Source organism: Dipodomys ordii, unplaced genomic scaffold (assembly GCF_000151885.1).
Source record: "Dipodomys ordii isolate 6190 unplaced genomic scaffold, Dord_2.0 Scaffold101, whole genome shotgun sequence".
In the NCBI taxonomy this organism is placed as follows: domain Eukaryota; kingdom Metazoa; phylum Chordata; class Mammalia; order Rodentia; family Heteromyidae; genus Dipodomys; species Dipodomys ordii.
The window spans coordinates 3,098,320-3,120,239 of record NW_012267317.1 but is presented as its reverse complement, the minus strand read 5'-3'; the positions used below and the strand labels follow the sequence as shown (position 1 = coordinate 3,120,239).

At 46.0% G+C, this 21,920-nt stretch overlaps 1 protein-coding gene across 1 annotated transcript in view; it reads right to left on the bottom strand.

Annotated features, from left to right (window-relative positions):
• Kmt2c (lysine (K)-specific methyltransferase 2C) overlaps positions 1 to 21,920 on the bottom strand; it is a 157,382-nt gene that overhangs the window by 8,160 nt on the left and 127,302 nt on the right. The window contains exons 40-53 of the mRNA XM_013027213.1: positions 19,225 to 20,934; positions 15,202 to 15,414; positions 14,339 to 14,503; positions 12,564 to 12,705; positions 12,284 to 12,431; positions 10,364 to 10,542; positions 10,122 to 10,258; positions 8,644 to 8,893; positions 7,358 to 7,497; positions 6,864 to 6,971; positions 3,853 to 4,972; positions 2,956 to 3,092; positions 1,638 to 1,780; positions 1,214 to 1,382 (exon numbers count right to left, since the gene is read on the bottom strand). Coding sequence (XP_012882667.1) covers positions 1,214 to 1,382; positions 1,638 to 1,780; positions 2,956 to 3,092; positions 3,853 to 4,972; positions 6,864 to 6,971; positions 7,358 to 7,497; positions 8,644 to 8,893; positions 10,122 to 10,258; positions 10,364 to 10,542; positions 12,284 to 12,431; positions 12,564 to 12,705; positions 14,339 to 14,503; positions 15,202 to 15,414; positions 19,225 to 20,934 — 4,761 coding nt within the window. The remainder of the gene's footprint in view (positions 1 to 1,213; positions 1,383 to 1,637; positions 1,781 to 2,955; positions 3,093 to 3,852; positions 4,973 to 6,863; positions 6,972 to 7,357; positions 7,498 to 8,643; positions 8,894 to 10,121; positions 10,259 to 10,363; positions 10,543 to 12,283; positions 12,432 to 12,563; positions 12,706 to 14,338; positions 14,504 to 15,201; positions 15,415 to 19,224; positions 20,935 to 21,920) is intronic.

Genomic DNA, 21,920 nt, shown 5'->3' with positions numbered 1-21,920 from the left:
CTGTAGCTCAAGTGGTAGAGCGCTTGCCTTGAGCTGAAGAGCTGAGGGACAGCGCCCAGGCCCAGAGTTCAAGCCCCACGACCGACAAAAAAAAAAAAAAAGATCTTGCAGAGAATCAAAATAAGAACTTTCTCAGACTAATGGTCATGACACAACAGACTTAAGGGTCATCAAATGAGGAAATGGAAAATAAAAGGACCTGAAACATCCAAGAATAAATTCAGGGAATAGGAAAAAGCTTATACTGAAGGAACAAGCATGCATGTAGATAATGGGCTATTGATCTGTATGTATATACGTATATGGATCTGTATTATCATTGTTTAATCTCAGGGTCATTACTGTTTGAGCCACATCCCTAAGTCCTTTTCGCTTTACCTATTTTGCAGATAGGGTCTTGTGCTTTTGGCCTTGACTTGGCCTTGGACTGTGATCCTCCTATCTCTACTTCCAATGTAGCTGGGATTTCAGGTCTGCCTTGGAGGAGGCTGAGAGTGGATGGAAGAGAACTTTCAGAGAGAGGGTGAATCATCCAGCTTTAGGGTGTCTGGGGTGGGCTCTGAGGGGAGCTGAAGCCGTGACACTCCTCAAGGATCATCAGGAGCTCAGAGGACAAGTGGGCTGGAGACCCAGGAACTGGACACCTTTTCTAAACGAGAACTGCCCAATTCCACTCTGGGAAGTCCGGAAAGAGACAGGAACTAGGGAAGTGCAGGGCTGCAGTGTCGGCCTACTGGCGTCATTGCAAATGCTTGAGCCATGAAGAGCTTTATCTGGAGATGCTCTATTACTTATCAAATGCGTGAAAAGACAGCATCTAAAGGATGAGGTAACTTCCAAAACAGGAGTGCCTTGTGCAAACGTTTTCACTTGTAGTTTTCCAAGGGTGTGGCATAGCGGCAATGAGCGCTCCACAGCTGGTGAGTGCTTTTTGGCTTGCTCTCGGCTGGGGGACATCTGTACCAGGCCCCTTAGTGTTCCCATGGACAAGGCTAAACATGACTTTGAAGATAAGATTCTGGGACGGGGGATGTGGCTCAACGGGAAAGCACTTATATGAGGCCCCAGCACCGTAATTAAAAACTCAAAAGAAAACAGATTTCCAAACAAAGCAGACAAGAGTCTGCCTCTGCCACCACGTGAAATCCCTGGCTACTGAGACCTCAAGACCCCCTTCTCCTATTGCTCCTCTTCCGGAAGCCAAAATAGTCACCTGGATCCGAGACCGGGCGAGATACACATTGGATTTCCACTCGGTCTTCATTCTTCGGTACTGAGATGACTTGGAGTGGACGAACTGCTTGCTGTAGGGCGCGTTCAGCTCGCCCGTCACTGTGCTCTGGAAGGACTTGGAGGTGCTGGTGCTGTTGAGGGTGTGAGGCCTGCGGATGACGGCGGACCAACAGGAAAACAAAAGGAAAACTGAAGACACCTCTGACAGCATGGAAGCCAGGCCGCTTCACCGACAGGCACACACGAAAGTTGCCTAGCAGAGACACGCAGCGCATCCTCCGAGGATGTCGGCCGCACACAGCCAGAGACAGCAGGGTTTGTAAGCAGCGGACAAGTCAAGCACAAACACCACTAGCAATGCCTAGAAACCCTGGGCTGTACTATGTGAAGTTAAAACAAAATACCTTAACACAAACCTCTTGACATGGGCACTCATTTTAGGTTCCGAGCGGGCACAGCCTGTGGGGTTCACGGCGAGGGGAAGCTCCATGAGAGGATTCCGGCCGTACCGGAAGCTGTAGTTCTCACACGCCTCAACCCCGGGCAGCTGGAAGGAAGCAGAGGCACAAGAGCTTAACTCACCTGCCCAGGAGCCAGAGCCCAGACAATCCTGAGTTGGCAAAGGGTGGCTGAGAGGGAAAGAACGGAGGACACTGTCTCCAGTAACAACATGAGCCTTTATTTAACAAAGTTAACCTAGAGTCAGTGGGGATATTCAAGTTCTGTTTCACAGCAGAACCTGGGAGAGCCTGGTAAATGCTCCTTAAGGAAAACCATTCCCCCCACAGCAGCCTCACCAAGCAAAGCCGGCGTGTGGGGCTAGGACGCGGTGACTGCCACAGGCACGGGCACGTGGCGAGTCACGCTCAGTTCTTTCACTTAAGAGTAATGCCCAATTTCCATCTGGGATTTTTCAACTAGGCAAGATTACAAGTCTGAGCTGGGGACAGGGCTTGAGTGGTAGAGCACTTGCGTAGCAAGTCAAAGCCCCGAGTTCAAGCTCAGGGCTCAGAGGAAAAAAGGAAAAGTTCAAAGTCATTTAGATGTCTTTCTTTTATCTCACTTTGCTCCAATGTGACCGTGGCCTGAGGGCTGGCTCAATGTCTAGAATAGTGGGAACTGAAGGTTTATTCGGAAAGTGATTTTTAAGAACAAACTTTTTAGGAATTGTATTTCTCTAGGGTCACAGAGGCTGTCAGCCACGTGGGCAACAGCAAGGCTCATGACTCAGGGCCACTGAGGCTTTCCTCCAAACAACACCGCTTTTATTCTGGAAGAGACTGCTGTATAATCACATGATTTTGCAAAGTACTGTGTAGCTATGGTTCAGTTGCACAGGTTGCTTGGCTTGTTATCTCTCAGGCAGAGGGTCAGGGAGTGACATGCTCATGGCTGCCCCTCGGGGAACAGCCTGCCCCACTTGGGGAAGAGGGCAGGAGAGCACCAGGAAGGCTCCCTTGGACTCGGCCGTGCCCAGAAACATCAGAGGCTGAGGGGAAGGTGGGCTCCGCACCCATCTGGAACAGACAAGGTGGATAGGGCTGGGTTCCCTCTCAGTGGACAGAGGCCTGTGTCTCCAAAATCATCCCTCGGGCCTGTTTTCCTCAGAACACACAGGGTAGTCCATGGATGAGGCCATGCTCTGAAAAGTGTGGGCATGTGGGGCAGTGGCCACGGTGAGTCTGGAAGCAGCACAGGCTCGGCCCTGAGCGAGACACTCACTGATTCAGCTATGCGCGCCACCGCCGAGACAGTCAGGCCGAACAGGTCTTCTCCTTTTAAATACGCGGGGAAGAGCTGGAGCATTTCAGATTTCTTCCTCACACATGCCACAGGCTCTAAAATCTTATCCCAAACACCTACACATGGACAAGAAATTATTTTTCATCATCAGCTTGACTTCGATTTTAAGCAGGCAGAGAAACAGGACACAGTAGAATCTCCACTCAAATACTCAATACCTTCCAAACTGAACCAGCTGGGCAGTAACTTAACAAACTTGTCTAGAAAATGGCAGCAACATAAGAGTTAAATCATTTTCATGTTGATTAAATATTATTGATTTTAAAACAACAAGCCCAAATGGTACCATCTGCAGAATATTCCTTTCCTCTCTGAATTGAATTAAAATGTGAAACTGATAATAAGCTTAGCGCATTTCACGCTTTGTTTAGAAGAACTAGCAAATGCTTACAAAGCAACTCCTCCTGGTAGTTCCTGTGCCAACAAAAATGACAATGCACAGCTGACCTGGTGAAATGCCTGAGAGCCACTCTCCCCTGACACACCCGCTCATACCACATGCTCCACGACACCACAGCCCGCAACACTGCACGCTCCATGTATTGTTCCCACCTTGTCACATGCTGCAAGGTCATGACAAACTACTAACTGTTCACACATTTATTTGACCAACTCTTGTGTCGCATCCCGTATTTACTCATGAAAATGTTTAGAAAACTTTATAGCAAAGAACAAGATGTGATAACAAAGCAGCTAAAATCAGTACTTGCCAACCAAAGAAAAATCTATGAAATACGTGAACAAGCAAGGAAATACTCGTTCATTAAATTTAACAATAGAGCCTCTGACTGTGCAGGGCCGAGTCAGCAGAGTTACCTTTGGGTGATGAGTCACTCAAGACCAGGTCTTCATGGCCTTGCTCCACGATCCTGATGACAAACACTGGGCGTCCATCTTTCTCCTCAATGGAACACAGGTAACGGCAGCGTCTGTTGGCATAGCGAGTGCTCCAGTACAACCGACTGGCTTCATAGCCCACAGGAAAGAGTGCTTTAGGAGAGTGGAATGCCTGCATTTGCTGTGGAAGCAGCTGGCCAATCGTGTGGAAGATAAGGCTTCCCACGCGGAAGGTATGGTCCCGTTCTCCTCGCTGCACAATGCTGGCGATCTGCCGTACCTCATCCCGTTGCACATAGACCCTTCTGAAGACGGCAAAGTAACTTAGCTCTTGCTCATGGATTCCCTTTGGTTTGTGCATGGGGCAAAGCATAGTTTTGTCCTTAAAAAACATGCATTGTGCTTTAATGGCGCAAGTAAAGTGATAAATGTTGGTGCACCGGAATCTGTGACATCCACTGGTGGCACCCGTCTTATGACAGAAGACACATTTCATCTGCAGGCCTCTCCTCAGGGCTAGCTCTACATTTATTAAGGCACCAGCCTGAGTCTCATAGACCTCGGTGGACCACAGAGCACAATTCAAGTGGACCCACAGGTCCAGGTCGAGGTTGAGCAGCCTAGCTGGTCCATCTGTCAACCCATCACCTTCTTCGTGACAAAAGCAACACTTTCGGTAGTCTTTAGGCACAGGGTCAGGTTTAAGAGAAGTGCCCAGTTTCCTTAGAAACTCATCTATTTCATCCTCACACGGCGGTTTGAATGTCCCCTTAGGGATTACAATATGAATGCTCCATTTCTTCCACTTCATTCCTCTCCACTTCTTATTTAGTGGCCGACAGTCTTCAAGCCCACCGTGGACAGTCCTCAGCCGAGGCTTCAGCTTGACCGTTACCTTGAGCTCATCAGGCTTCGCCTCCACTTGGGCTGCCTCAAAGGCAGGAGGGAATGCAATGGGAGGCGAGGGAGGGGGGGATGCTTTCTCCTGGAACTTGGGGAGACAGTGCACGTCCAAAGTGGAGATGTTGTTGCTGTACTGGTGGAATGCCTTGGAGGGCATCTCTCTCAGAGGCGACTGTGGCAGCGAAGGGATGGGCTCCTGGGAGGCAAAAGGAAACCATGGGGAAGACAGTCCGTCACACACCCGGAAGCAATTTGTGTCAGGGAAGCCTCAGGCGTGGCGCAAGTCAGCCCTGAACCTCTAAGGGTGGTCAGGCAAAGCGAATCCAAGTGGGGAGGGGGATCCCCTCCTATCTTTCTTCTTCAAAAGCACTACCTTGAGAATGCTGTCCTTCTGTGAACGTTCCTTCTCTGACGAAAGAAGCCAGAGTCGTCAACGCTGTCAGAAAATCTAGCTATTTGTGTTAAGACTCCGGCAGTGTCAGCTGCTAACAGCTCATTCCCCTTTCCTGAACGTTCTGGCCACTGATCTTGGCTCCATGTCCGCAGCTGGTGTGAATGTGAGAGATGGGAAGCAGGTCCCCTGATAACCCACAGCCTCCCCTCTGCACACACGCCAGCGCCTCAGTGCAAGTGTGAAACATCGACGTTTCACATAAAACCCACATAAAACTACCTGGTGAAAACCACTCCCCTACTCACCTAAGCCAACACATTTTAATTAGAATTCTAAATTCAACTGTCTGATAGCTTAGATTTTGTTACACTGGGGACTGTTGTTAAAAAATAAGTCTCTGCAATTTGCTCCAGGAAAGTTAGAATGAGCTTGTGACTTTATTTTTTATTTTTATTTTTTTGGTCAGTCGTGGGGCCTGAACTCTGGGCCTGGGCGCTGTCCCTCAGCTCTTCAGCTCAAGGCGAGCGCTCTACCACTTGAGCTACAGCACCACTTCAGGTTTTCTGGTGGTTTATTGGAGATTAGAGTCTCACAGTCTTTCCTGCCTGGGCTGGCTTTGAACCGCGATCCTCAGATTACAGGCGTGAGCCACCAGCGCCCGGCTGAGCTTGTGACTTTAAATGAGCATCATTATTCCACAACACTGTGAAATTTGGGAAATTATGTAATCACTTAATCACAATTAAAAAAAAAAAGAACCTCGGGGAAGGTAGGGAGGGAAGGGATAGTAGGAGGAAAATAATGGAGGGGGCAACAATGCTCAATAGGAAGTGTACTCATTACCTTACTCATGTAACTGTAACCCTGTGTATAGTATCTTTACAATAATAAATTTAAAAAGAAATAAGTCTCTGGACTATTCTTTTGTGAAAGACACTAAAGCAATTATCTGGAGGGAAGAATGACTGGCTGTCTTACTTATAAGAACAACATCTGCTTCGAGACCTACAATTAAAAATGTATCAATTCCATCAACTACATAGTTAGATGCACTTAACTGGTACAAGATAAAGCAGCTTGCTAAGAGTAAAATGCTTTTTTTGTTGTTGTTGTTGGTTGTGGGGCTTGAATTCTGGGCCTGTGCGCTGTCCCTCAGCTCTTCACCTCAAGGCTAGTGCTCTACCACTTGAGCCACATAGCCACTTCTGGTTTTCTGGTGGTTTATTGGAGATAAGAGTCTTATGGACATTCCTACCCCAACTGGCTTTGAACCATGATCCTCAGATATCAGCCTCTTGAGTGGCTAGATTACAGGTGAGAGCCACTGGTGCCTGGCAAGTAAAATGCTTTCTCTCACAATGCACGAATAGTTACATTTTATTTTTGTGAGGTTTTCAGCCTTCCTGCTCACAAAAATAAAAATCAACAAAACAATTTCCAAGGTTAATATTTGCAATTGGTAGAACACAAGATTTCAGTATTAGTGTTCTATATGAACTTTAAAAAAATCTAATTTATGCTGTCCACTTTTGTCTAATAGATCAAGGCTATTTCCAACCTCAGGAAAACCTGATTAGGTTTTCTACTTGGGAGCTTTACCCATGAGGAGGGAGAAATCTTTCTATGTCTACTGTGTACCTACAGAATAGAAATCTTTATTACATATTGCTTAGTGAGAGTGGCCCAACTTTACCTTACTCTCTGGGTTTTTCGCTTGTGTGGTTGATGAATAAAGAATAAAGCAGTTATTACTACAAAAGACAATGTCCTTCTCCATTCTCCTAATGCTCTCCCGGGAATCCTGAAAAACAAAGAGAAATGCATGGAGATCACCCCAAGCAGAACTTCACTCAAGCAAGAGCCACACAGCTGACAGCAAAATCTGGAGTGGCCTTCTACTTTGAGTTATCACTTAGTCATTCCGCCAGAGAAAAAAAGATTGCACAAAGTGTACTGTCCAGATTCCATTTTATTCATCACTAATAATTTGACAGTGTGCTGTAATCATCTGACCTAAGCTCAAGTCTGTCGAATACATGCTGGTGCTACACCAGGAAATTGCCCCTCACCCACACTCCACCCGGGGCCGTGTGTGCTATGAAGGGACTCCTCCCTCCCCCAGGAGCAGCCGCTGCTGAGGTCACCTCCTCTGGGTGAAGGGCAGGGACCTTAAGAATAGTAAAGTACCTTGTTTGCAAAGGCTAGATCCTTGAAAGACTTCCGTACCCCACTTCCAAGAATAACCACCTTGCAGTGACAGCACCACTGAGGCCGGAGCACTCCGCTTTCAGTGACGCCGTGGCTAGAATCCTTATATCCAGAGAGACCTACAAGCGACCCGCGTTTTAGTAATTAAAACTGACCAAAGACACAGGTTGTACATGGTGTAAAATTATGCTGTATCAACCAATTACAGCATGGTTCATTAATGTACTTTAGACTAATAAAAATCTTATCCAGTAAGCAATGGTTACATGGCATCTATGATGTGATGCTGGAGCACAAATAAAAAAACACTTATTCTCAAACAGCTGAGAAAGAAGTGCTAGGATGAAAGAATCAGACAAACCCAAGTCACCAGGACAGATTCACGCAGATCCACGCAGAGCGCACAGAGAGCAGGGAGAGTCCCACTGCCTAAGGAGTCACGATGACACTAACACGTGCCACAGGAGAAGAGAAATGCAGACAAGAGACTCAAGTGTGACGCGGCACCAAAGAGAACTAAGGAAAGATCTGAAGTAAAGTATAAACGAGGCGCCAGGTCTGCTTCTGGAGCGTCACTCAGCTGGAGGTGAAGGCAGAAAGGGCTGAAAGACTTGAGTGACAGAGCAGCTGGGGCTGAGTTCAAAACTCCAACACAGACAACGCTGAAAGAATGCAGAGGAGAGCTGAGGGGCTGATGGATTCTGTAAGGACAGAACCAAGACTCTAAGGAAACCTGTGAGCAGGAGGGTGGTGAAGAAGCACTCACGTGAGATACCAGCAAGAAAGGAAGCCATCTCACAGGGGCCCGAGGAGGGTATGCTGGTGGTGAGAGACGGGAGCCCAAGCACCCCGTGTGAAGGAGGCGCCCTGCCGAGAAGTGCAGGGGAAACAGAACGGTGGCGAGGGCAGAGGGAACAGGAAAGCACAGCACAAGCTGGGTCATGCCTTGGGTCTCTGCATGGGGCGAGCAGACAGACACTAGCATGGGAGGCTGGGGACAGAGCAGGAGCCGCTGAAGGGGTGGCAGGAGCCTGCACAGAGGGCCACACGCAGCCCTTCCAGGATGACAACTGAATGTCATATACGAACGTATGGAAGGTCACATCACACCACGGAGAACAGAGGCCTGGAGAAGGGTAATTCACCAAAGGCCACACACCAACACTGCCGAATACTTGTTAAAAAAATTAGAAATTTAAACAAGAATAAGTGCAACTTCTGAATCGAGAATGGATTTGGGGTTAACAAAAAGCTCACTAGCTCACCATTGCTTGTTGGAGGAAATGGTACATTAGGCGGCTTCAGCCGGTAAGAGCTGGCTAATCTGGGAGGATTTGCAGATCCTGGTGGAGGCCCACGAAGAAGTAACTGCTGTCGATACTCCAAACCTGGGTTTACTCTGTGGCTATTGACCAAACCCATGGAGGGAACATCTGGAGCATTACTAACCTCATAGCTGTTAGGAATTCGGACGTGGAGAAGGTCAGAAAACGCAGCCACAACACTGCTAATGTTCTAAAACAAAACACAAACACTGTGTTACCCACTCAGAAAGCAAAGTCAGACATAAAATAGAAATTCATGCTTACAGTACACACATAATACACTACGAAGGTGCTTAGAAATACACGCTTGAGAACACTATCTATATGACATGTACAGAGTAATCAAAATCTAACGATTTCTACTTGAAGATTCTCAGAAAGACTTGTGTGAACGGACCATATCCAATTAAAGCCTTCATGAAGAGAAATCCTCAGACAAGGATCTGGCTGGGTGCTGGTAGCTCACGCCTATAATCCTAGCTTACTCAGGAGGCTGAAATCTGAGGATCATGGTTTAAAGCCAGCATAGGCAGGAAAGTCTGTGAGACTCTTCTTGCCGATGAACCACTAGAAAACCAGAAGTGGCACTGTGGCTTAAGTGGTAGAGTGCTCAACTTGAGCTGAAGAGCTCAGGGACAGTGCCCAGGCCCAGAGTTCAAGTCCCATGACTGACAAAAACCAAAAAAAACAAAAAGAAAATAAAAAAGTCTTAGTATCTGGAAGGTGTAAAAGGCAGGCCCACAGAAGGGAGCAGGCCCAGGCACTCAGCAGTGCTCACTGTAAGAAGGCTTGCTTGACAACAGTCTATGTGGTCCACACGAGCACCCCAAACATTGCCATGCTACTGTGCTGAGGTTGGGCTCTAATAAAACATCTTACAAGATCCAGAGTTTAAAAAGTGTTTAAGTCCGGAACAAATCACTACTGTTGTATGCAGATGCTACCTCAAGAACATTGCTTCTCTAAAACTTTCACTGCTGATAATCTTCTTTCTCCATGGGAAATGTCCTACCGCATTAGCAGGTATGGTGAGCTTCTCTCCTACGGCTGGCCAGTCACAGCCAGGCTGGGAAAATCACTGTACATCACAGGACAGACATGCACGCAGGCTTCTCATCGACTGCCTACACCCGTCTGCCTCTAGATAATCTAGTATGGCCGACAAATTGCATTATAAATATCTACATGGCTCTTGGTAGAATGTTTCCCTCTCCAACAAGAACTCAACTTCTTCACTTCAGCTGAGCTTAATCACGTGCCTAATGACAGTAGTCTACATGTTTACTGTGACATTGTCTGATCCTTTACTGAATCTGTTATCCTCAGGAACTAGGCAATCTGTCTTCCACTTCAAGCCACTAACAGACCTCTGACAATGGAGCGCCTCTGCAGTATTAAGAAGCCCTTTCGTTTCTTACCTCAGCAGCTGTGGGATGCAGGGTAATTGCTACAGATATAAGACCTGATCTGGGACCATTTGGGGATGAACCAAAAGGTGATGTAAAAAATAAAGTGCCTGGCTCAGTTTTGATGTCATTCCTTCTGGATTCTGAACCTAAGAACAGAACAGAAATGAAAAGTTATTAGTGACTTTTTAGGATCAGAATATTTTCATTAGAAAAATCATGTGCTCTGAGACAATGTAACTAAGCGTTCTTACTTTTCCCAGTGATGCTAGGGAGGATGGGGATGATGGGGGATGGCACTGGCTCTGGAGGCTCCTCTTTGACCTGAGACAGATCTGGATACCTGCTCACTTCCACCCCAACCACACTCTCCGGAGAGGATGAGGGCACAAAGCTGTCTGGAGTGTCACGATCACCACAGTGATCCTGTATCCTGAAAAAGGAGCACATCCATACCTCAGTGTGCAAGCTCAGTGTGCAAGCAGGGCTTCTGCACCAGTCACCTGAGCATGACCACAAGCACACTCAGCAATGACAGAACTGAAAGAGCAAGTCAATCAGTGTAGGGTCAAATGAGGAACAGCCCAGAGAAAAAGTTTAGTAAATAGGTTTAGCTATAAAATGATGGTCTGACCATTTTTTCCTGACTGAAGTTCTAGCATCAAAGCTTAAAGACCTGCCAGAGAGGGAGATATTGAGAATGTAACAACACAGAAAGGAGGATGAGCACTACTTTGCAGAACCACAGGTGGCTGAGACTGAGAAGAGCCTCAAGGATATACCCAAATCACACCTGCATGGCACTGGCTGTCACTGCTGCTTATGGTGGCAGTAAAGGGGAGAAAGGATGGCCACTGTGGCTTTGGAGACACTTGTTTTCCTTAACTGATAAAAGAAGAGGAAAAAAGGAAGAGAATGTGCTCTGTTGTCTAGTCTGAGGCTCAGGTATACCAGGGAAATGGGGAGATGTCAGGCTATGAGATGCAGACCATTCCCCGGGGATCTGCTGCCTCTTATCCCTCCCACTTATGTGGAAGAAGACCGGAGGAAGGACGGCTTTCTGACAGTCATGAACCCAGGGATAAAAAAGACCCCTGTAGGGCTGGGAAGGTGGTTCAGTGGTAGAGCACTTGCCTTGCATGCTTGAGGCCCAGGGTTTGATTCCTCAGCACCATATAAGAACAAAGCCGGAAGTGGCGCTGTGGCTCAAGTGGTAGAGCACTAGCCTTGAGCTGAAGAGCTGAGGGACAGCGCCCAGGCCCAGAGCTCAGGCCCCACGACCGGACCCCCCCCAAAAAAAGACCCCCCCCGTAGCCAGGCGCCAGTGGCTCACGCCTGTAATTCTAGCAACTGGGGGGTGGAGGGTGGGGGGTGGAGAGGGGGGTGGCGCCTGTGATCTGAGGATCATGGTTCAAAGCCCGCCCGGGCAGGAAAGTTGGTGAGACTATCTCCAATAAACCACCAGAAAACCAGAAGTGGCGCTGTGGCTCAAGTGGTAGCGTGCTAGCTGAAGAGCTCAGGGACAGTGCCCAGGCCCAGAGTTCAAGTCCCATGACTGACAAAAAAAAAAAAAAAATTGAATGGATGTCTCATCAAATAGAGAGTGATTATGTTTTCTACTCTTCAGTCCTTTTTTAAAAGGGTTGGTTATTTGGTGGCTCAAGAGGCATAGTGCCTGCCTAGCAAGATTGAGGCCCTGAGTTCATATCTCTAGCACTGCTAAATAATGTAAAAATACAAATTTTCAAAAGAAGCAATAAGGATTTGGAGTATGTATGGATTTCCTGGATCTAAGCAGTCAGATGTTATTTAGGGGAACTCAGTTCTCTAAAACCAGAATGTTGAGCCAAATAACATGAATAAACTCGTTAAAAGCACTTCACAGAACAAACCATGTATCCTCCATAGTGAGACTTCCTTGGTGTCAGACTGCTAATCATTCATTTTAGACTAAGAGCTTAGGAAGAACGGTTATAAAATACTTTGCAAGGAGAGATTTTCCAATGCCCCAATAGTTAGGTAATTAATAATGCACAAACTGATTGTATTTAATAGTAACAATGTATTACAATCTATATTTCCTAGAATATCACCCAATTTTGCCCTACCCATCCTATATAATAATTTTAAGATGGAAATAACAAAAAAGTCTTTGGAGAAAAAATAACTTCTACCTTAATTCTTCCTGGTTGTTATGAGGTGGTGTTGGGAGGGAGGCTGGAACATCGACTGTCTTTGGGCCTTGAGCAATAGCTCGGGCCAGCAAGTCATCCTGTGGCCTGAATGGCAGCTGAAAAGGCTTTGGCCCCAGGGTTTTGGTAACTGTGAAAGCAAACATACAGAATTGTAAGCACGTCTGGTCAAAGCTAACGTGCAGGTACAAGTTTACAGCTCTACTGACATTTCACCAAACACATCTCTCAAAGGTGTAAAGTGCAGCGGCTACAATCATACCTTCATGGCTCACCAGAACTCCAGCTTTTCCTGCAAGTTCTTCAGTTGTCGCAAAACCATTTGCCATCTTCTGACAAGCCATAGGAGGTGGTGTAGGAGGAAGAGAGGCAGGGGGTGTTGGAGGATTACTTAAGTTATTCTGCTGCAGGAGACCAAAAAATTTTAAATTATATGCTACTGAGCAAATATGCAAGGATCTTGCTAAGACCTAGTTCTGTGAATTTTTAGCAAACAGAAGCAAGGCAGGATTAAGGGGAAACAACCAGAAAGAATTAAGGCAAATATTTTCTTTCTCCAAATAGCTTTTAGTTATTTCTATTTTTAAACACAGGTAGAAGGCCAGGAGGTCTTCAGTAGAACTGGGCATATTACTAACCACTCCTTTCCATTATTCTTTTTTTTATTTTATGTAACTGTTCAAGTTCATGGTTACAACTAGTGAAAAGCAACATTAAAATTGAATCAATAAATTTCTTTTAAATCCCTTTACTCAATTTTCCTTACGATAGTTCTATGGGAAAAAAACCCTTGCAGAATATGGAATCTTAAGTTTATCTTAAGTTTATCACTGCAGTTCACATCTCAGATATTAGAATTTGGATTATCCAGAATCTCCAGAAGAAACAAAACCAAACCAAATCAAACCAATAAGTGGGTGGTGGCAGCTCATGTCTGTCATCCCAAACTACATGGGAAGACTGTGGTTCCAGGCCAGCCTGGATGGAAAAGTCCATGAGACTCCATCTCTATGGAAGGAAGCTGGATGCACTGGCATGCCCCTGAGATCCCAACAAGGACTAGAAGCCTGAAGTGGGTGGACTGCAGTTCTGGAGTGGGCCCTAGTGGGAAGCGAGACCCAGGGAATCACCAGGGAAAAAGAGGGTAGGAGGTGTGGCTAGCCTAGCAAACATGAGGCCCTGAGTTCAAAGCCTAGTACCAACCGCTCACCCTCCCCCACAAAAAAAAGGAATACAGTGAGAATGGAGTTCCTTTTCAAATACTTTTTCCAGCCTTGTATTTGTCACCAATTTCTCATTTATGCTTTAGTCTCTCAACGAACGTTGGAGTCTACCAATAAGACCATTCAAGTCAAGGGCAAGGTGAAATTACAGGACTTTGTGAAGATAATAAAGTGAGTGGAAGAAGAGCTGGCACCGAGAGGAGTTCTAACTGAAGAACAGCCGAGGCAAAGAAAGGCAGTTACTGAGAGGACTGGTTCAGTGTTAGTGCTAGAAGAGAAGCCATCGGAGAAACGCAAGTTGATCTCTGCATGTAAGTCAGATATGAACTGAAGCTGTCTTATGATGCTAACAACTCTGTTAGAAAGGTGACACCAAAAGATAAACCTAATTTGGTTTCATATTATTTTAGTAGCCTGGGAACTAATACATAATTTCAAATCAGAACCTAAAATATTAGATAAAAATGCATCTAAAACTTTTTTATTTCACTTTTCAAGATAAAAGCTTAACTATGCCTTTTATTCCTGCATTGTACTATGAATCTGATTCACTTTAAGAATAAAGGTTATAAGGGAACAGGTACTTTCTCTACCAGGGAATGATACAGTGGAGTACCTCACAGTTTGTATGCTCTCTATAGAACATGTTGGAAAAACTTCACCAGGTCAAACTTCAGCCTTTCAGCTGCAACTTAAGTTCCATTGAAACTCAGAAGCTTAGGTGCAAAACTAGATGCAAAACCAAGACACACACTACCCACTGGGACATGGCCTCCAAACACGCAGCAAAGGAGCACCTGGCAAAGAGACGTACCTTGTGTGTCAACTGAGAACAGTAGTCCGAAACCCCTTCAAGGGTGGCACTGCCAAAAGTTCCTAGAAGTCGATTCCCACTATTAAATTGGCCACTGCCATAAGGAAGAAAGTGCGCAAAGTTCACTCCAATGATCGGTTCCATTAGAGGGAGCAGAGAGAGCTGCTATTAAAAAACACATTTAAGAGTAATGTACACGATAAACAAACAAAACTGAGTGTTTCTCAACTTCCTAAGACCTGAAGTCAAGCAAGGCTTGAGGAAAATGACTTTGAAAACTTCCAGTATCAAAACACTGGAGTGAGAGGAACTATAGAACCTGAGATACCAGCTTCAGAGGAAGCTTTGGTCCCACCTGTCCTAAAGGGATGCCACCAGGTGTCTTGCAAGAGAATCATGTTCCTTGTCTTTGCCTGGCAAGAAGGAGACCACTATCTGAGGCTAGGTACCACCAGTGGTGGTGAGGAGCTTGTACCCCCGACCCCGTCCGTAATCACCACAAAGACATACATAAAGAACAGAGTTTAAATTAGGAGAGTCCATGTTCCATTTCTTTGGATCCAGAACCACAAGAAATGGGGACAGTTTTTCTCAGTGCTGAGGCTGCTCTTCTTGAACATGAGGGTGTCTTGACCATGGTCTACCAATCCTTCTATAGCCATGGAAATTTCAGATACCAACAGATAAGGTGTGGTTTTGCTTGGAATTAGGAAGTTTATTAGGTTTCTTGTCCAGATGTCCTTTTTCCCTGCTCTCTCTAATTAGGAAATTACTGCAATAAAGCTTCAGCTTCATAGGGGTGAAAAGGCACTTGGTCTCTCGCTTCCTGAAAGTGTTAAAAAGGGCTGCTCTGAACAGCTCACCTGTTTCAGTTGGGTGAAGGAGTCAGAGTTGGAGAACATCACGTGTTTCTCCTCTTCGTCCTTTTTCCTTTTCTTTGAGCGAGGTGCTGCTCTCTCCCCAGTCCTCTGAGTCCGTTTGCTTCGCTGTTTCTTGGTTTCATTTCCTCCATCTGATTTTGGCAACTGGCTGTTGCCACATCCAAAACCACTTTGCATTTGAGCCCCCAAAGTTTGCTAATGTAATTGGAAAGGTTAAAAAGTAAGTGAGCTATCCACACGTTTGACTTTAGTTCATGCTAGACCACCTCCATCCTGCGACTCATCGCTATTACAGCATTGCAAGTTGAGGAGGAAAGCACAGTGGAATCAGAGGCTCTTGTTTCTGAAGATGCCTCCCTCTTTCTAGGGCCTTATTTTCTTATCAGGAAACCTCTCAGCTGCAGAGTTTGTGGGAAGAATAGAAGAAGGTCCTTAGTTATGCTGACTAAGCGTGAACCCTCGCAACGTGCATGCCCAGGACAAGGGAGGCCCCTGAGTCACAACTCCTGGGCACAGTGGAGGTGTGTCCTGTGTCTGGGCAGCTTCTCAACAATGGTAAAAGTGAGTTATTTTGGGTTCTCCCTAAAAACTGGTGAAGTAAGAGGTCTGCAAGACAATTGACAGACTCCAGCAGTGCTTCACAGACCTGGCATAACGGTGAGAGAACAGCTGACCCCAGAGAGCAGTGAGCCGCCACACCACTCCTCCTCACCGGCTCCTATGCATGTCACTGAAAAATGGTGGCTATAGACTTAAAGTCATAGGGAGAGAACGCAGACACAGTAACGAACCTTAGCTCTAATGTAGGGGCTAACACCTAAAAATTTAAGGGTATTTCTTAGGTAATTTAATTACTTGGCCACATAGAGAATCACAGTTGCTGAATTTACTGCTATTCATTTCACACTGAATCTTGGAGAGTTTTTCAAAACTGTAGGTTTTTTTTTTGTCAGTCATGGGACTTGAACTCTGGGCTTGGGCACTGTCCCTCAGCTCTTCAGCTCAAGGCGAGCGCTCTACCCCTTGAGACACAGCACCACTTCTGGTTTTCTGCTGACTTAGGCTGGCTTTGAACTGAGATCCTCAGATCTCAGCCTCCTGAATAGCTAGGATTACAGGCACAAGCCACCAGCGCCCAGCTGTAGTTTCCAGTTTCATTCCAAGTAGTTATATTGTATACAAAAGACAAGAGTTTGGTAAAGATTTTAGCCTGTGGGTCACAAACCCATAACTCAGAAGCAGCCAGGAAAAATAGATGAATGAACTTGTCTGTGCTCCAACAAAACTTTTAAATTTCAGAGACAAATTGGATTTTCATGCAAGATATTATCTTGGACTTTTTTTTTCTCAAACATTTAACTGTAAACATTCTAGTTCAGGAGGTAGACGATGTCTCTCTCTCTCTCGCTCTCTCTCCCTCCTTCCCTCTCTCCCTCTCTGTCTCTTCAAGGACAGACCTGAGAGCAGCTACAGCAGCCTGTGGGACTGGTTAGAACTTCAGATACTCTGGTGTCATCCAGACCCAGAGTAGTGACCCTAGGCGTGTGCATTTTAACAAGTCCACCAGGGGACTTCACACAGGCCTCCAGCAGAGCACCCCTTCATAGAGATGAGTCACCTTGGAATCTTAGACAATCTCACATTCTGAGTGGGTAGGCCTGCAGCGGGAAAGGAGACTGAGTCTTAAAACTCTCCTGGGTGATAGGGATGCGGTGGCTCCTCAGGGAGGGACACTGCCTAAGCTTCACCTAACTGCCGAGGGGAGGTGGTGAGAGGTGCTCGTAAGTATGAGCACACACTCGATCTGCTTTACAGACGTTACCTCTCATCTTCACGGTTACCACCAAAAGCAGATTTAACTGCTTTTAGCAGAAGGTTCATCTGCGCCTATTTTTAACTCTTGCAAGGGATCATACCTGAACTCTTTCATTTTGATGCCTGCTTTTTAAACTGGACATGGGGCAGTTCCCATGCCATTAAACATCTTTCTTTGTTCTTGTTGTTGGAGTGGATTGGTATTAGGACTTGAACTCAGGGCCCTGCACTTGCTAGGCAGGAACTCTTCCACTTGAGCCCCTAGTCCTTAGTTCCCTTAAACCTTGCCCAGTACTCGTATTGATGAGAAGATCCAGTAATCTATACATGGCCCTCTGGGGCCAGGAGAGTCAGACAGTACCCCAGCAAGTGCTCCTGAGCACATGCCATCACACCTTTGAGACCAGCCAAATTGAGGAAGGTACCTGGAGATGATTCCAGATAAAAAGACATTGGCCAGAGAGAAGAAAAGAAGGAGAACAGAGTAGGCAGAAACAGCAGAATGTGACCATATGTGGAAGAAAAGAAACAAAGAAATTTAGGGGTCAGCAGGTTGTTCAGTATTCTTAAGAGGCATAAAATTCCAGAAATTGGGCCAGGTAGGCATATTAGCTGGTGACAAATGTGGCTGGAAAAGCTTAACTAGAAAAATTTATAAAAATTACATGAATCTCCTGGGTCAATGCTCAGTCTTTATTGAATGATCAAAGACAAGAAAAAAGAGTATGCCAACACACGCAGAAAGGATGAGCTGCATCCATTTTTTTTCCTTAATGCCAGTACTAGGGCTTGAACTCAGGGTGTCTACATTCTCATTTTGCTTTTTTACTCAAGACTGGTGCTCTACCATTTGAGCCACACCTCTACTTTTGGCTTTTTTGGTTCATTAGAGTTAAGAGTCTCACATAGACTTTCCTGCCCAGGCTGGTTTTGTTCCTTTGTCCTCAGATCTCCATCTCCTGGGTAGCTAGGATTATAGGCATGAACCACTGACACCTGGCTCAATAATTATCTTAAAATTCAAATTTGAATAACTGCAATAAAAATATGAAAGTGACAAATCTAATCTGAGAAGCACCATAAGGAAACTCTTATGAGCGCACTGACAATGGCTACAGAGCCAGCACCTTTAGACAAGGAGGCCAAAACTTTCAAGTAGACTAATTCTTAGGAAGCAGAAACTCCAGTTTCCAAAGCATCTTAACAAAGTTCATTAAAATGGGGCACTCTTCTACAACTATATTTACAACTAGGCTTTTCATACAAATGAAAAAGCAGAAACAAATTCAGTACTGATAAAATAGTTAGAATATTGGCACAAAGAAAAACACAAAGATGAAATTGACACGCATGATTAAATTTGTTTAATACTGAGGATTACTATGATACAATTTGTTCCCAGTGTGAGTGATCCCTGAGAGTCCTCAAGTCATTAATAGGAGTGAAGCAGCTCTCCTGTGTGTGGTGTGTGGGTTGTGTGGGCGCACGCATCTTTTGGAGGTACTGAGCACTTGCGAAGGCAAGTGTCCCATGCGAGTACTCTGCCACTTGAGCCATACCTTCAGCCCTTTTTCTTTTTAGGTTATTTTCTAGGTAAGAGTTTTGAATTTTGTTCATGCTAACCTTAGGTCATGATGCTTCCTACCTAGTTGGGATGACAGGCTTGAACTATCAACTCTCGGCTTGTTTAGTTGAGATGGGATTTCCCTAAGTTTTTAGCCCAGGCTGGTCTTGAACCATGATCCTTCCAATTTCAACAGCCTGAGGAGCTGAGATTACATGTGTAAGTCACCAGACCTATCTTCTATATTTTAAGCAAGCTAATGTTAGTAATTACCATAATGAGTATTACTATTTATTATAATTACCCTATAAAGTTTGAGTGAGCCCATCTCAACAGCTCATGGCATGCACCTGTCACCCTGCTACAGAAGTGTATGGGGGTGGGGGGGGGGTTCTGGTCCAGGACACAAGGCTAAAAAGTAAGATCCCCACCTCAAAAGTCAGCAGCTGAAGGGATGGCTCATGTAACAGGGCATCTGCCTAGCAAATGTGAGGTGCCAAATACAATTCCCAATCCCATCAGAAAGAAGGTTCTTGAGACTAATAAACACTGCAAAATAGTGCTGAAATTACTAAGTTGTTGCTACTCATTTTGCTGAAAATATACTTTTCATGATTCACACTTACCAGTCCTTCTACTGGGCTCTGCTTCTCAGCCAGCTTATTCTCCTTTGGGCAGCTGTCTTCTGGGCAGAAAGTGCCTTCAGGTCTTTGACTTAAAAGGGAAGCGGACTTTTTGTTTTTCAACAAATGCTTCAGCAGTTCATTCCCCGAGTCTCCTTTGGCTGCAGGGGCTGCAGCAGAATGGGAAGGACTGTGGACCGAGGAGCCAGGATCAGCGGCAATGTCCTCCTCCACCTTACTGTCACCTTGTTCCTCCAGTTTGGTCTCCTCTTGACTCAGGCATGGCTCTGTCTCAGATTTCTCTAGTTTTATTTCTTCACTTGTGGCAGGAGTTTCTGTGGAGAGTTTATCCACCTCTGAATTTTCATTTGTGTGGTGGCCTGGAGCTCCCTGGGAGAAGTCACTCCCAGGAAGTTTGTTTTCTAATTGGGAACATGGCTGGCCTGTTGCTGTACCAGGAGTCGATGGGCCGACCGGCTCGGGTGCCTCTTGTTCTCCCTGTGGAGGGAGCTCACTGGGTGTGCTCATGGAGGGAGTGGAGGTACGCTCTGAGATGCCTGGGGTCGGCGGAGCAGTTATATCTGAGTGGGGAGTGGACGGGGCTTTGGTGGATTCTGCATCATCATCTTTTTTCTTTTTTCTTGCTCTTTTCTTTTTCCCTTTTTCTTCTGGGATTATATCAGAGTACAGCTGAATGAGAGACGGGGTTGATCCTGGGTAACACTGTCCATGGGCTGTAGCAGGGTCCTGGCCACATGGGAGGCTGCTATTGGCTACTGGAGGTGTTCCTGGCAAAGCAGGTGTAAATGGAGACCTCAAAGGCGACTGCTGGAAGCTGGTCCCAGGAACACTTCCATGCCCCTGCTGTTTAGCAGAATGGAAGTTTGGGCTTCCACCAGGAATGGATGGTGAGTCAGGCACAAATGATGGAGGTCCTACCTGCCTCCGCTCACTGGTCTGCATGAAAGTTTGGGTGGGGGGTGAACTAACAGAGCCCTGCTGGACACTCTGCTGTAGAGCTGGTCCCATCTGCTGCTGGTGTTGCGGAGACTGCTGAAGGGGTCTTGGGGGTTGCATAAAATCACAAGGTCGGTCAGAAGGGTAGAATGGCATCTGGGACACAGAGGACCTGTTTCCTAGCTCAGAGCCTATCAGGCCGTGCTGCTCCATTTCCATCCTCTGCTGCAGAGCTCTCTGCCGGTCTACTTCTTGCATTAGCTGGATTCTCTGTCTTTCTTGCTGTTCTCGTAAGCGTTCCTTCCTCTCCCGTTCCTGGAAACTTTCGCTGAAGGGGTTGTTGTCATCAAACTCTACTCGTGGCGGTGGTCCGCCCTGGGGATTTGTGTTTGACACTGTACCTGGGGCTGGGGTACAAGTTTTTATTGGTAATTGTGTGATAGGGGGTGGAATCCTAGGAGGATTGAGAGGGAGGTGAGCAGGAGTGCTGGCAGGCTGCCAACCAGGTAAACCAGGCATTCTAGCAGGACTGGTGTGGCCAGAGATGACCGGTGTGTGTTGCTGGCGCTGAAGCTGCTGTGGCACCATGGGAAAGCTGGGCTGGCTGGCGGTGGGCGGAGTGGCACCAGAGACGAGGGGGGGCGGGGCCCCAGGCATGAGGATGGGTGGGGCCAGTGCACACTGCTGCTGCTGCTGCTGCTGCTTGATGCGATAATCTTCAATCAACTCAGCGTGTTCTTTCTGTTGTTTACGAATCTGAAACAACAAAGGTACAAAATACTCATTGTTTGTGTGAGGTAGGTCTCAAACTATAGTGGCTGACCATTTTGATGGAATTATACACAAGGCAGTTAGATAATATAGAGATAAAAATATTTTCTTTAGGTAATAAGAAATTGGACTGATAAGCCTTAATGTTTTTGTGTAGGGGGTGCAGATCCTGGGGCTTGAACTCATGGGTCTCAAGCTTTTCTGCCCAAGGCAAGTGTACTACCACTTGAGCCATAGCTCTTCTCCCAACTCTTTTGGTGGTTATTTGGAGATTAAGGGTCTCAACCAAGTTTCCTGCTTGCATTAGCTTCAAACCAAAGCATTCACTAAAGTATTAAAAGTTGTAGAGTATTAAACTTATGTATCTAATGGAAAAATGAAACAGGTGAAAGATACACAGGAAGCAGCTAATTATGGTGCTGGTACAAGCATATCTGGGATTTAACGCAAACTCTATCCATTTATTTATTTTTATTATTTATTCATTTTTTACTTTTGCTAGTGCTGGGGCTTGAACTCAGGGCCTGGACAATGTCCCTCAGCTTCTTTTACTCGAGGCCAGCATTCTACCACTTGAGTCGTAGCACCACTTCTGTTTTTTGTTTTTTTTGTGTGTGTGTATGTGGTACTGAGGAATCTGAACCCCGGGTTTCATCCATGCTAGGCAAGTACTCTACCACAAAGCCACATTTCCAGCCCTAATCATTTGAGCAGATTTAGGTTTAATTTCTTTTTTAAAAAAATTATTTATTCTTATTATAAAGGTGATGTACAGAGGGTTACGGGTATATAAATCAGATAAAGAATGCATTTCTTGGGGCTGGGAAGGTGGCTTAGTAGTAGAGCGCTTGCTTTGCATCATGAGGCCCTGGGTTTGATTCCTCAGCGCCACATAAGCAAAAAGAAAAAAGCCGGAAGTGGCGCTGTGGCTCAAGTGGTAGAGCGCTAGCCTTGAGCTGAAGAGCTGAGGG